The 15,126-nt window shown below is 26.6% G+C and overlaps 3 protein-coding genes and 1 pseudogene across 3 annotated transcripts; 1 reads left to right on the forward strand and 3 right to left on the reverse strand.

Moving 5' to 3' along the window:
• Positions 1–618: 618 nt before the first annotated feature.
• Positions 619–3,118, reverse strand: LOC141524606 (uncharacterized). The gene is made up of 3 exons (XM_074238631.1): positions 2,705–3,118; positions 1,386–1,601; positions 619–1,260 (listed from the first exon to the last, which is right to left on the reverse strand). The coding sequence occupies exons 1-3, from the start codon at positions 2,963–2,965 to the stop codon at positions 661–663; spliced, it is 1,077 nt and encodes a 358-aa protein (XP_074094732.1). The 5' UTR covers positions 2,966–3,118; the 3' UTR covers positions 619–660.
• Positions 3,119–6,791: 3,673 nt separating this feature from the next.
• LOC141524215 (uncharacterized) lies at positions 6,792–8,807 on the reverse strand. Its single transcript, XM_074237941.1, has 2 exons — positions 8,650–8,807; positions 6,792–7,709 (listed from the first exon to the last, which is right to left on the reverse strand). The coding sequence occupies exons 1-2, from the start codon at positions 8,668–8,670 to the stop codon at positions 7,272–7,274; spliced, it is 459 nt and encodes a 152-aa protein (XP_074094042.1). The 5' UTR covers positions 8,671–8,807; the 3' UTR covers positions 6,792–7,271.
• A 690-nt stretch (positions 8,808–9,497) lies between these two features.
• Positions 9,498–10,926, reverse strand: LOC141523887 (uncharacterized). The gene is made up of 4 exons (XM_074237454.1): positions 10,780–10,926; positions 10,509–10,661; positions 9,886–10,158; positions 9,498–9,736 (listed from the first exon to the last, which is right to left on the reverse strand). The coding sequence occupies exons 1-4, from the start codon at positions 10,786–10,788 to the stop codon at positions 9,581–9,583; spliced, it is 591 nt and encodes a 196-aa protein (XP_074093555.1). The 5' UTR covers positions 10,789–10,926; the 3' UTR covers positions 9,498–9,580.
• Positions 10,927–13,938: 3,012 nt separating this feature from the next.
• On the forward strand, positions 13,939–14,979 carry LOC141524207 (AN1-type zinc finger protein 6 pseudogene; annotated as a pseudogene).
• Positions 14,980–15,126: the final 147 nt, after the last annotated feature.

The following is a 15,126-nucleotide window of genomic DNA, read 5'->3' on the forward strand; positions in this document are numbered from 1 at the left end:
ATTCTACCTTTCAACTTTTAATTTAATAATTTACAATACTTTTAGTTTTAACAAATATTTATTGCAGTTCATATAAGTAAATTTTATATATTTTATATACTTATAAAATTTTAAATATTTTATATATTTATATATTTTACAAATACCATATATATAAAATATATAAAAAATGCCATTTTGGTACTCAAACGAAAGGTCACGATGAGTGTGACATCGAAATGAGTTAATATTTAAAAAAATGTCAATAATTAAGAAATGACCTTGCATCTTGTCAACTAATGATATTTTTAAAGATATAAGCTCATCCTAATGTTATACTCATCGAGACCTTTCATTTGAGTACCCACATCAATTTTTCATATATTTATATATATTATATATATGTATATATGAAAAATATATGAAAATGCATGTGGGTACTCAAATGAAAGCTCTTGAAGAGTGTATAGACGGAATGAGCTCATATCTTGAAAAATGTCAATATTTAAGAAAGTACAGTGCAATTTAACACTGTCACTATTTAATCAAGCAAAATTTTATTTATTTATAGTTTACAAGTGACGGTAGTCACATAGTGACTGCAAGGTTGCTAGTTTAAAATACAAAAATTTATCACTCTTGTTGATTAAGAGAATAATTTTATTTTTCTTCTAAATTAATTTACTTTTCAAAACCTCCACGAGGCATAATAATTCCGTCACCATCAATCGCTTGAGTTAAACTCGGTCTCTTAGTCGTCGTTCTCTTAGTAGTGGTAATCGTTGGATTTGTAGTCGGCTGGATGTATTGCAACCAATTAATGTCTGGATTTAATGTCGGGAATGGTTTCTTCGTCGTCAAAATAATAGCAGGTTCTTCTGTAGTAGGTCTTGGAGTTACAGTAACACTTGGACGAGTAACAGAATTATCATTTTGATTGCTTCCCCAATTCGGAAAATTGTTTTGATCGTTTTGTCCCCAGTTTGGCTGGTTTTGAGGAACATTTTGCTCGGGTTGTTTGGTTGGAATGTTTTGGCCATTCTGCTCCCAGTTTGGTTGGTTTTGGTTCGAATTCGGTGGATTTTGATTGTTATTATTATTAATAATATTATTTTGTCCCCAATTCGGTTGATTCTGGTCAATATTTTGTCCAGGCTGTTGTGTTGGTGTATTTTGACCGTTTAACCATGGATTGTTTGGATAAGGACTTGAATATTGGTTTGTATTTTGTTGATTTGTTCCTGGAAATTTGTCGGACATTGCTTCACTAGCGATTATTAACTGCAATTACAGTAATAAAATGATTAATTTTTTTTTTTTAATAATATAATTACAAGAAAATTATTGGGTATTTTTATAGTGACTTTATTTATTTAAAAAAAAAATTTAATTTATATTTTACAAACCATATCTCCAGTTTTGGTATTCGTACAAACCCATTCCGGGTTTAAAGTACTACGTTTTCCTCTGTTAACAGTAAACTCATATTGTCTGTATTGGCTCGGGTCATAGTGACGTCGACGGTGATAATTAGGATAATTGTTTCTAGGGAAGTTAGCCCGTTGCGCTTGTTGAATTATTTCCGGGAATTCGCTTACCATTACTTCACTCGAAATAGGAACCTGGAAATAATTCCATTTACATAATATTTATATATTTCACTCAAACTTATTAATTATTAATTAATAATGATTGTTATTATTATTATTGGAAATACATGGATATATAATTTATCAACAATAAGTATGCACAAAAAAATTTTTAGAAAAAAATATAAAAATTAATTTAGCAGATATTTAATAATTTTAAGAAACTTTTTAAGAATGTATTATAGCAAAAAAAATTGACATGTAGAAATTTTAAAAAATTAAAAATGCAATTTTTTAAAAATAATTTTCAAATCAAATTTGTTTGTTAAAAAAAAATTAAAAAATGGTTTAAAAAATTACGACATCTGATAATTTTTAGAATTTTTCTGAGCAAAAATAAATTTTTTTGACCATAAAAAATTGAAAAACTAATTTGTTCAAGTTTTTTAAACTTGTTTCTTTTTTTTTTGCGGCGATCTTATAAATTTTATTTGAAAAACAAGTTTTTTGATTTGAAAACCAAAAAAAATGCTTATTTGTCTTCTTTTTTATTGAAATTTTTTCGACATCAATTTTTTGAGTACTGTACTATTATTTTCTTAAATATTATAAAAAAACTTGACAAATTTTAAAAAAGTATCATGATATCACAATTTAAACCTTTTTTAGATGATACTGAAATCAACAGACATCTGTCATTTTTTTTTTTTTTTTTTAATTATTTCTATACCGACTAAATTATTATGATAAAATCTAATAAAAAAATTCCACGTCTGGAGATTGAGCAAAAATTGCAAGGGCAAATTTTTAAAAAATATTTTGTTTTTATAATCAAAATTATCAGATATCCGCTGATTTCTTCAGACGTCAGATAACTTTTAAACTATTTTCTTATGAGATTAAAGTTCTTAAAGCAGTCACTTAATAATTTTAAAAATTATTTTAACAAACAAATTTGTTCCAGAAAATAACTTTTTTTTCATTTATTTCTTAAAAAAATTATTAAAATTTAATAAATATCTGCTGAATTAATTTTCATTATTTTATAAAATAATCTACATTAAAAATAAAATAATAAGAAAAATACTTCAGATATTTTTAACAATTTGATAAAATAGAAAAAAATTTCAACTTACAACAACTCCAGTCTGACTGTTTCTACAATTCCACAGTGAATTGACATTCTCAGCTACAGTAGGTCGCTGATTTCCTCCATAATTAACCGGATACTGCGGTCTATTGAAGTTTTGTCCGTAATTATTATTTTGTTGATTTTGACCTTTCGATACGCCGAGGATTTTCCCAGTGTCAACGTCTATCCACACTGTTTGCGATCTTACCAATGCAATTAGACAAACAATCAAACAAGTTTTCGCAAAAAGTTTTTCACCAGTCATTTTTTAATTTTAATAAAAATTATTCACAATACATAAAATAATTTAAATACTTGTATTAAGTCTATAAATTTTAGATTGTATGACGGCAATAGTATCCAGAAGGTTACTGTGAGTCTGTAAGATGCTTCGTCACTTTAAAGACTTTGTGTACGATGTAATCGAATGACACAACGGTCGTGGTCGATGTTTGCCACCACCAGTTAAATATTATTTGTCTTTGTCTGAGTATCATTAATATATTTTAATGTTTATATTAATATTTAAATTTATATTTATACGTATTAACTAAAGTCTAAAATTCATTGGATTTACTTTGGATATTCTTTTTGTTATTTGACGTACCTACACTAAATTATAATAAAAATCATTATTTTTTTTAAAGAATTTTTTTATAACAATTATATCGCGTTACTGATGTCATAAGAGCGTATCCCGAAAAAAATACCCTTGAAAAGGCATAAGGGCGTATAAAAAAATTTTTCCGAGAATTGACGTAGTTATTATGCCTGAAATGGGCAGAAATGCAAAAAAAAAATTGCAAGGTATTTTTATTTGAAACGCGTAAATGACGAAAAAAAATTGTTTTCAAATTAAAAATTTTTTGGTACGTCTTTATGACACCAGAGGAACCCACTGGTGCCATAAGTACTTACAAAAAAAATTTTTTTTTCATAAAACAACGCATTTTTATTTTAAATGCATAAAAATGACGAAAAAAAAAATTCTTCAAATTTGAAATTAACTTTTAAAAAATTTTTTTGAATTTGTAATTTGTAATAATTTCCTTATTAAATTAAAAAAAATTTTCATGATTGTATATATAAATAAAATTGTAACTGTAAACATATCAATTAGATGTGTGAGATTGATTTAAGTAAGGAAATTTATCGAATGACCTATTGCTCAATCTTGTCTTCTTCTTATTTTTAGTTTTTATTTTTTTATTGATAACTTACCCGATGTTATATGTTTTTTAGATTACTCATAATATATATGTATAATATAACCATGCCTACGTAATTTTTTACGACGCAGAAATGAAGAATCAACTATTTGTTTAACCAAGTGGTAATTATATTGATCGCAAGTTTTATCACCTTTTTTAAGTGTTGAAGCTATTATTTTTAGATCAATTATTACTACATAAAAGTTCGTTATTTATTTTATATATAAACTGCTTAAATATTATTATTATCGTTATTAATATAAAAATATTAATTTTTCGTTGATAGTAATGAATAGTATAATCTTTAATATAATTTATTAATTATGTATAAAAAGTTAGAGTCTGATTTTATAATTTTTTCTACTGTTCAGTAAGAAAAGTATTTATTGAAGTAAAAGTATTATTTTATTAAACTTTGGATGTTAATCATAATTCTAATAATATTATTTATTTAAATTTTATTAGTACCGAGAAGAATATAACAAATTTCTTAGAATTATAATATTAAGAGAATAAATTCATTTAATTCTGTTTTTTCATTCGAACATCAATAAGGTTCTCGCCGAAATTCTTATTAATTGACCTAGTATTATTTTCGGCGTAATCAATCCAGGATACTGCATCGTCCTTATTTACCGTGAGAAAGTTGAACGATACCTCCAAAAACGGGGCTTTCGTGGTAAAATCAAAGTACAATGAATCTTTAGAAATAATTTTTAGGGATCTGTCAGAAATTTCTTCTGTGCTCAGTATTATCTACAAATAAATAACGAAAAACAAAATTTATGGAAAAAATCATAAATATAATTTTTTTTGTCGAACCTAATTTTATTTTTGAACAAAAAAAAAGTTAGATGCCTGCTAATTGTAAGAACATAAAAAATTTTAGCGATAAAATTTTTTTTTTTAATTTTAAAAATTAAATATGATTAAAAAATTTTTTTCTGAAACTACACTTACCGTGTGATTTGTTTTGTCGTTGGTACAAATCCATTCCGGGATAGTTTCTTCAGCTACTCTGGGTTTGAGCGAGTTATCAGTTTGTGGCTGTTGAACAAGATCCGGAAATGAACTCAGTACTATTTTTTGTGAAAGAGAAAACTGTAAACAATTAAATCCATTTAATATTTACTTTTTTTTTACAATTCATAATTAATAATAATCAATAATAATTATTAATAAATAGGCATATAATTATTATATTAGCCAACACGGAAAGAACAAGATGACACTGAATATCATCCCAGATTATAATGAGTATAATTCAGATTATAATAACTATAATCCAGATTACAATGAGTATAATCCAGATTACAAAAAATATAATCTAGATATCACTCAGTATAATCTGGATTATATTAGTTACTATCTAATTTTTTTTCACCACAAATATCACTGAGTATAATCTGAGATAATATTCAGTGTCATCTTGTACATTTCGTGTATATATATACATACAAATTATTGTATACCACAACTCTGTGATATACCTTGTCATTATTTCGACGACTTCATATACTTAACGATCAAAAGCTGCGTCGATCGTCATTAATTACTACCACCAGTCAGGTATTATTGTTATTATTTTATATCTTTTATACCTGTTTACTTAATAACTAAAATTCACTGAAGAAATTACAGTGAAATCAGAAAATATCTGGAAATTTTTAGTCGTAATTGACAAATGAAGAATATGATTTTCAAGAACAGAATCCAAGAATTTAAATATCATGATTTATTATTGATAAAAAATTTTTTTATTTTTTATTAGTAGGCAAGATTATTAATTAATAGTACTTTTTTTTGGTTCAATCACAAGATTATTCTTAGGTGAATCGATAAACGAATCATCAATTAAGAGGATTATTGTCGTCAATATTGACACGCCAGCAAAAATTGACAAGAGAATTAATTCCATTATCACCTAAAACACAAATTTTTTATTAATAGTAATAAATATATTTAAATCATTATATTTAAAATTAGATTTTGATTTTATAATTTTTTGATTGCGAGAAGAAATATATTTCTTTAAAAAAAAAAATTTTTAGTTATTCAACTTTTGATATTTAAAATAATTCATTTTAATTTTAGTATCACTGAGGAGAATATGACAAACTTATATTAAGAAAATCTATTTTTAAATTATTACTATTTATTGTTATAAAAATGCAGTTTAATAAAGCCATATTAATTCAAGCACCTCAAAAGTTATTTTGATAATTTTTTTAAGACATTCGCTGGAAGATATCCGTTGCCAGATGAAGAATGGGATTAATATCGTTGCTATTAGATTGTCTAATATATGTATCAAGAAATCTGTTACAGTGAATTTGCAAGTCGTCTTTTTGTCATTTGACGTACCTACACTAAAATATAATAAAAAATCATTATCATTATTTTTTTAAAGAATTTTTTTGTAAAAATTATATTATTCAAAAATTCCCAACGGAAATTCTATCAATTATTAAATTTATTAACTAAAATTTTCCAAAACGTCACGGTAAAATTTGTTTTTAATAATTAAAATTAATAAGAAATATTCCTAGTTTTTAATAGATAAAAAAGGAATTTCCAAGTTGCGGAATAATTTTATTTAATGACACACTGATGTATATTTTGTTGGTGAGTTTTTTTTTAACAAATTAAATTATAAAAAAAATTATTTAAGATTTTATTAAATATTTTTCTAGACCCTGATTAAAAAAAAATAATTTAAAAATATTGACAACAAAATTTTAGTTCTTTTTAATTTTTAATTTTTCAACAAGAAGAATACAAATAAAAATATTAATAAATTTAAATGAAAATCTTAAAATAAAGTATTGGTCTAAAAAAGAAGAAATTAAAATAAAAAATTATTTAACTTCGGAAGAATAATTATTTTTTATTATAATGATTATTTATTAATTAAATTACAATATTTTAAAAGTAATAATCTGATAATCAATTAATGATTTTAACATTTAAATGCTACTTATTTTTAATTAAATAAATAAAAGTACCTGTCATTTATAGATTCTTCCGATTCCGCCGTAATATTAAATTTCGGTCGAACTTGATCGTCAAAAAAATCTTTTTCGAGTATTTTACATATTTCTTCTCTATAAAATGCTTTGCAATTATTATTAAAAGTTACTTCTACTGACATTTTAAAAGCTAATAAATCTCAATACAATTTAATTTAATTATCTCGATCAAAAAAAAAAAAAATAAACAAATATAATATAGGTTGTAAACCAAAAAAGAGAGAGCGATAGTCTTCTGTTATTTACCAGTCGTGTTATTGTCATGATTCAGGCAATAGTGAACCTAATCACTTGATTAACTCTTAAAAATAAACTTTCAGAGTATTAAAACTTAATGACCAGGAGATTTAGTCGGTCCATATTGATAAGATCCATAAATTGGGTTTTTGCTTCGCTGAGCGCGATTTCTTTCAGCGACCTGTTGTCGGTAGACAAAAAGTGGTCGGAAAACTATGGACTCTGCTGTCTCCAGGTCTTCTGAGTCAATTTGACGTTGTCTTCTTATGCGAGTCATTGGTGAATCTGCAGGTGGATTTTCTGGGTCTTCATCTTCATCTTCCTTGGCCTTATTCGAGGGCCGAATTGCAAGACGTATCAATGGACTGTCGGTGATTAGTTCATCCCGAGTGCTGTTGAGATCTTTGATTTTTAGAAAAGTTCCGAGTCGAATTCTCTCGATGCCATGATTAGACGCCATAAATTTCTTCGGAAGACCAAATGCTTCGATGCTGGCTTCAATTGCGATTGTCAAGGTAAGTAAAAGTAAAATCTATTGAAAAAAAAAAAAAAAACATTTTTAACAGTACTAATGAAATTACTTAATCTCTAGATACATAACTAAGTAATGACCTTGTATCTTGTGAAAAATTGACATTTTTAATGATATAAGCTCATCCCGATGTTGCACTCATCAAGACCTTTCATTTGAGTACCTACATCAATTTTTCATATATTTATATATATTGTATATATGTATATGTAAAAAATATATGAAAATGCTTGTGGGTATTCAAATAAAAGCTCTTGATGACAGTAACATCAAGATGAGCTTATATCTTCAAAAATATCAATAATTAAGAAATGACCTTGTATCTTGTGAACTATTGAAATTTTTAAAGATATAAGCTCACTCTGACATTACTCTCATCAAGACCTTTCATTTGAGTACCCACATCAATTTTTCATATATTTATATATCTTATATATATGTATATATGAAAAATATATAAAAATGCATGTTGGTACTTAAATTAAAGCTCTTGGTGAGTGTGACATCGGGATGAGCTTATATCTTTAAAATCGACAATATTTAAGAAGGTACAGTGCAGTTTAACATAATTAAGAAATGACCTTGTTTCTTGTGAACTGTTGACATTTTTAAAGATATAAGCTCACCCTGATATTACACTCATCAAGAACTTTCAATTGAGTACCCACATTAATTTTTCATATATTTATATATATTATATATATGTATATATGAAAAATATATAAAAATGCATGTGAGTACTCAAATGAAAGCTCTTAATGAGTGTAATATCGGGATGAGCTTGTATCTTTAATAATATCAATAGTTAAGAAATTACAGTGCATTTTAACAAAATTTATAATTTAATAAAGCAAAATTTTATTTATTTATAGTTGACAAGTCACGTAGTGACAGAAAGATTGGTAGTTTTAGTTAATATTAATAATGAAATTAAACTTACAGTTTGAGTAAAAGCGGCCATCTCGTTAGAGTGCTTTCTCTGGCAAGACCAGAATGAAAGAAGAATAGTTGAGTATATGAAAAGGATTCAGCCTCTGCAAATTTATATATTCTGTAGCAGCAGAGGAGGAAAATATTGTCAGGTCATAATTCATTAGAATCTTCATTATATTTTCCATTTCCAAGCGATGGTAATCGTAAAATTAATGTAAATAAACAATACTTTTATATTAATCCCCACCAGTATTCTTCTCTCGTGAATTAATCATTCGAAAATTATATTACTAACTAAACGATTTTTATTTCCAGGTAAGAACGAGCAGAGAATCACTGACTCAACCCGGTTGATCTTGAACAGGTGACGAATGGAGAGTTAATAAAAAACTTGATGTGTTCAGAGCAATGTCCTTTAAACTTGTTAACTGGTGGACGATGGATCACTGCGCTTCGATGACTTGTTTTGTTGCTTTCATTTTCACACTTAGTAAGTTAAGTAAACATGTAATAATTATAATTACGAAATTTAATAATCTACATATAATATGACGTGATCATAATCTTCCTGGAAGTCAATTTTATGTGAGAGATTACTGGTTTTATTGACACATTATTCATCTTAATCTTTTTTTTGATTGATGTAATGCGATTTCTGATGACTAATGATCATTTGAATTTGATGTAAACAAACAAATCAAATTATCTTCTCAAGTTTTTTAATGATCAATGAAGATAGCTATGATGGAAATAAAATAAAAATTTTTTTTTTCTAAATTAATGTTTAAGGATTGAAATTAATTACTTCAATGAAATAAAATAAAACTATAGAACTATGGTGAATAAATAATTGGGTTACTCATAGTATGCAATAATTATTTCTATAAATTATATTTATAGTTCACAACATAGTGTGACTGCAAGGTTGCTAGTACAAATTAATCGGAGTCGTAATTATAATAATTCGGCTTACGATAAGCGTATAAATATGGCTGATAATATTTTCTACTTTGTTGACGATCAGCAACTTCTTGACGATACCTAAATAGTGGTCTAAAGATAATGTCTTCAGCAACATCCATGTCATCTTTTATCTGTTAATGTCAATAAAGACATTTAACATTTTATTCAAATTTTACATGAGTCATACATCAATATCATTTTATAATAATATTAATAATTGTAATAATAATATTAATCATAATTTATTTTAGATATCTTCAAGGGTTCTTATCTAATTTACCTCAGCCGAGCTGGAGTTGGATTCATCGGATTCAGAGTCTGCTGGTGTTGGTGTAGGAGGAACTGATTCGACGGCTACTGGTAAAAGACTTGCAACCAGAGGACTGGCTGCAGTTGTGTTGCTTGTAGGGTCTACTACTGGTACCAGCGGTACTAGAAGACCTTGACCAACATCTAGGGCGCCGGTAATATTTGGTTGGAGTACAATGGGTGGTGTAGTTGTCGATGGATCCTTTTCTTCTTGTTCTTCTGAAGAAGAAATAGAAGAAGAGTCCTAAAAAAAAAAAACTTTTTTCAGTTCCTTGTGAAAATAATTCTCTGATTTTGCTTGTTTTTACAGCGAATTTATGATAAAAAATGTGAAAGAAAAAAATAAAGATTTCGATAGCTTTTTTGCTTTTAAAAGTTGGAAAAAATTTTGGATAAAATTTCTATTTTATCTTTTTTTAATGTTTTTAATATATCGACGGTACTTTGGTAAAACCTAGTATCTTTTATTTAAAATACATAGAAGGTAACTTTTCAACATTCACAATTGTTTTGAACTTAAAAAAGTTAATTAATATCCTTCAAAAAAATTCATCAGATTAAGTATATACAAAATAAATAAAAATAATAAAATACCTTTTCAGCAGAATCTAAGAAAGCGCATGAGTGAGAAGTCGTGGGAGTTTCAGTAGTATTCAATGACGATGACAAATCAGCATATGCTTTAGAGTTTACAACAAAAACAAAAACAAGCCAGCTCGCCATCACAGCACAGGTATAATTATTTATCTGCAATTATTCATTATTAAAAAGTTAATACTGAAGAAATAATCCCACGGTAGCATCTAGTTCCGCCGGATATTTTCAATTAAAATAAAAATTTGAATATTGTTCACACTTGTATTACCTTAGTCATCTTGACAGTTGCGTGAGAGACCCTTATCTGCTGCAATCCTCGTCAATTCAATCATTTTATACACCATCATAGTGACAACCTACTAGAAATAATTAATTAACACTGAAATTAACAGCGGTTCGTTAAAAAATACTCAATGGAAGCTGACAAGGTCACGGCTCTTGTCTCTCATAATTTAAAAGAATTTATTGCGTATAACGGTGCAACCAGGAGGAACGATCTCATGTAGGATCTTTTTTTTAAGGCACTTAGCACATAATTAACAACGTATTTGCGGAAACACTACCATATTTTTCTTATTTTTTAGCCCCAAGTATATAAATGACTAGCCTCAGAATTAAACTTCTCCAGCATTTGCAAAAGTTGTTTCAAAGTTGACGCATCTTAAATATTTTTATTTTAATTATTAAATACTTAAAATGTCTGTTTTTTGTGGCAATTTTATTAAATATTTTTCATTTCTTCTGTGTGTTATCGGAAGTTGCTGTAAAAGTGAAGAAATTGTCACTGAAAAAACTATTTCTTCATCTACAATTGGTGATTTTAATTCAACAGATGATAGTTTTTCTAATTACGATACTTCGCTGGAAATTGATATTAATAATTCCAGCGAAGAAATAACTCCAACCACTGTGAAGCCTCCAGAAGAGCCGAAACTTCCGGAAGATCTAATTTCCCAAGATGTGCTTTTGGATCCAAATATTGTGCTGGCTAGGCTGTCTCGAGACCTTCGGGGCATGAATTTTCAGCCTTATTATGGACACAGTTCTAATTATTGGCCACCCAGACGTGTCAGTTCTAAGAATTTTAATAAAAAATACAGAGGTGATAATATCAAACGCCGGTATGAAGCTCCGAGGATTAAGATCTATCCTGTGTTCCCTGGAAAATAAATTATTTATTTATTATATTAATTATAATTATTAATCATTTTTTTTAATTATATTTTTATTATCTATTGTATTTATTTATTAATTAATTTATCTTCATTTTTATTAAAATGTACTTGAGAAGTTATTAATAGCAAATTGTGTAATAAAAGTATACATGTAATGTACTTTAATCGTTGATATTATTTTCTAGGTGATATATGAATTTGTATACGTACATGTGTGAATTTTGTAAGCATGTATGAAGATATAGAATAAACAGATGCGATGTGATGTGCTAATTGATAACTGTACGTTATGAAGTATATAAATTTATTATTGAATATGTAGGCTTGTATTTTATTATTTTAAAGAATTTTTTTAAGCAATGAATTTTGTTAAATTGCACTGTACTTTCTTAAATATTGACGTTTTTAAATATACAAGCTCATCCTGATGTTATACTCATCAAGAGCTTTCATTTGAGTACCCACATGCATTTTTGATATATTTTTCATATATACATATATGTAATATATATAAATATATGAAAAATTGATGTGGGTACTTAAATGAAAGGTCTTGATGAGTGTAACATCGGGATGAACTTATATCTTAAAAAATGTCAATAGTTCACAAGATACAAGGTAATTTCTTTATTATTGATATTTTTGAAGATATAAGCTCATCTTGATGTTACTGTCATCAAGAGCTTTCATTTGAGTACCCACATGCATTTTTGATATTTTTATTCAATTAATAAATTGAATATTAAAAATTATGGACTGTTCGAGGATAAATATTTTAACATAAATTTTTGAATCTGTGTCTAATATACAACAAATTTCATTTGAATTATCATTTAAAAAACTATTAATTAATTAATGGAACGATTTAGTTTATCAATTGAAGACTAATTTTTATTAGTTTTACACTTAAAAAAGTTGAAATAATTTTAATTCAGTGTATTATTTAATGATATTAAAATCAGTAGACGTCTGACAATTTAAAATTTTTTTTTTACAAATCGATTATAAAAAAAAAAATATTTTCAAAAAATTTGCACTTGTAATTTTTTAAATTTCTCGATATGGAATTTGACATTTGACTGTGTTTTGATTTTATCTAATAAATAACTCATATTTTCTTTCATCAAGAGTTTCAAAAAAATTATTAAAAAAATGGACTTGTAGAAATTTTAATAAATTAAAAATACAATTTTTTAGGACAAACTTTTTTGTTAAAGAAAATTAAAAAATTGTCAAGTGACAGCTAACTTTATTGTCGTAAATTAATTTTATTATATTTTCATCAATCTTAATATTAAAACAGAGTCTTAATATTAAAACAGAAATGAAATCCCAATATAAACTAGAGATGGATATATGAGGCATCAACTTACTCGTGATGTGATTGGTCGAATATATCATAAGCATGAAAATATATGCAAACTCTATAGTCAAGGCGCGCGCTTGCGCGCGCAAATTCAAATTCTAGTCTTATCTTAATATTATTTTATTTTTAATATTAAAATAGAGATGAAATGTATGTGAAACCAATTTATTCGTGATATGATTGGTTGAAAATAACTATTTTCATTATGTAACTATTCTCATTATGATTGGTTGAAAGTGAATATAATATACATAAACGACACATAAATATATCATGACAACAAATATGAGGCGCGCAAATTTAAATTCTAGTCCACTTTTATAATTTAGATGAAAAATATGAAAATATATCGTGTAAGCAAACTATTCGTAACGTGATTGGTTAAATACATCAAAGTATAAAAATATATGCAAACCCTAAATTCATGCACGCGCAAATTTGAATTCTAGTAGCATCATAAATTATAAATAATCTACATTTTGGTTATTTTAAAACACAAAGCGACATCTATAGTCTAAAAACAAATTATCTAAAAACCAGAATGATGAAGTTAGCCGCCAGCTGTCAATTTAAAAAATTTCAATAAAAAATCAATGACAATAAAAAAATGCTTCTAAAAATTTTTACTTGTAATTTTTATTAATTTTTCCATGTGGAATTTTTTAGTTAAATTTTTATTATAATAATTGCATTATTATAAGATTTCAAAATAATTTTTGTCTGCCAACTTCAATGTGATTATAAAACCAATTTAAATTCATTCGTTAATTCTCCCTCAGCTTTTCAACAAATTTTACTATGTACACTATAGTAACTTCTGAATTAGACTATACCCAAAATTTTTCCATATAAGTAATTTCAATAGTCCAGTCCTCAAAAACTCTTCGTCTTTCATCAGTCAGCGGTCAGTAATCGATCATACCTTCCCTTGAATATTTCAGCGGGTCTTCGATTCATATCCTTAAAAATATATGTATATATATTTACTCATACATATATATAAATAAATAAATAAATATATTATATCACTCATATATTTTAAAAGCAACTTCAAGTGTTTTTTTTTTTTTTTTTTTTTTCATATTAGCATCAACAAAAAACAATGGAACCAATTGAAGAATTTTGTTTGAGCGGATGTGGATTTTTTGGGTCACCAGCCACTGAAGGACATTGCTCGGTATGCTACAAAAACCTGATCGTGAAAAAAGAACTAGCTTCTGCACTTTCAGCAGCATTACCAAAGTCAGCTGCAGCCACGTGTGCAAATGCAGACTCGACTCAAGAATCATCAGCTTGTCAGAAAATGATTGGTGACGTCACGCCGACGGAAGTCGCAGACCGTAAAGCTGGAACTTCGGATGCTGAAAAACCAAAGAAGAGAAATCGGTGCTACACCTGTCGCAAGAAGCTTGGTCTTACTGGATTTGATTGTCGCTGTGGAGGTGTGTTTTGTAGTCTTCATCGATACAGTGATATGCACAAATGTAATTTCGATTACAAGAAGATGGCTGCTGAGGAAATTACCAAAAAAAATCCAGTTATTGTTGGTTCAAAAGTGCAAAAAATTTGAATTATTTAGAGTTTTATTTTTAAATTATTATAAAGTGCGATTTTGGATAAATAATTATCAATTTACGGTAAATTTAACGAGCTAATTGATATTTAATTAGTTAATTAATAGTTGTTGAATCTGGTATTACAACAATTTGAAAATTAACTGTACAAGTTTTAGGTTATAAAAAATTGTCATAAACATTGGTGTATAATGCTAATGGCAAAGTGATATTAAAATAAAATTTGATTTGATATTTTGTTGTCAATATTGTCGTAATTAGAGTTAGTATTATTATTTTTAAATCTTATCTTGGTTTTAAACTATTACGGCTTTAATATCACTTATAAAAAAATAAAAATTTGCTATTGATAATTTTTTGTATTTTTATTTCATTGTTAATTGTTAGATTTATTGTTTTGGAAAATTATTTTTGTTAATTATTATAATTAAGGAAGTGTCTATCAATGCGATTATCGAAAAGTTATTTTATATTGACCCGAGAATGATAAGAATAATTTT

This window comes from Cotesia typhae, unplaced genomic scaffold, assembly GCF_013202065.1.
Source record: "Cotesia typhae breed Kobodo isofemale line unplaced genomic scaffold, CoteBio_Ctyphae contig_22, whole genome shotgun sequence".
Classification (NCBI taxonomy): Eukaryota; Metazoa; Arthropoda; class Insecta; order Hymenoptera; family Braconidae; genus Cotesia; species Cotesia typhae.

Coding starts and splice junctions, on each gene's coding strand:
- LOC141524606 (XM_074238631.1), bottom strand. CDS start 2,965: ATGACTGGTGAAAAACTTTTTGCGAAAACTTGTTTGATTGTTTGTCTA. Junction 1,602..2,704: donor ACAGTCAGACTGGAGTTGTT/GTAAGTTGAAAT, acceptor AATTATTTCCAG/GTTCCTATTTCGAGTGAAGT. Junction 1,261..1,385: donor ATACCAAAACTGGAGATATG/GTTTGTAAAATA, acceptor CTGTAATTGCAG/TTAATAATCGCTAGTGAAGC.
- LOC141524215 (XM_074237941.1), bottom strand. CDS start 8,670: ATGGCCGCTTTTACTCAAACT. Junction 7,710..8,649: donor TGGCCGCTTTTACTCAAACT/GTAAGTTTAATT, acceptor TTTTTTCAATAG/ATTTTACTTTTACTTACCTT.
- LOC141523887 (XM_074237454.1), bottom strand. Junction 10,159..10,508: donor TCTTAGATTCTGCTGAAAAG/GTATTTTATTAT, acceptor TTTTTTTTTTAG/GACTCTTCTTCTATTTCTTC. Junction 9,737..9,885: donor CCAACTCCAGCTCGGCTGAG/GTAAATTAGATA, acceptor TGACATTAACAG/ATAAAAGATGACATGGATGT.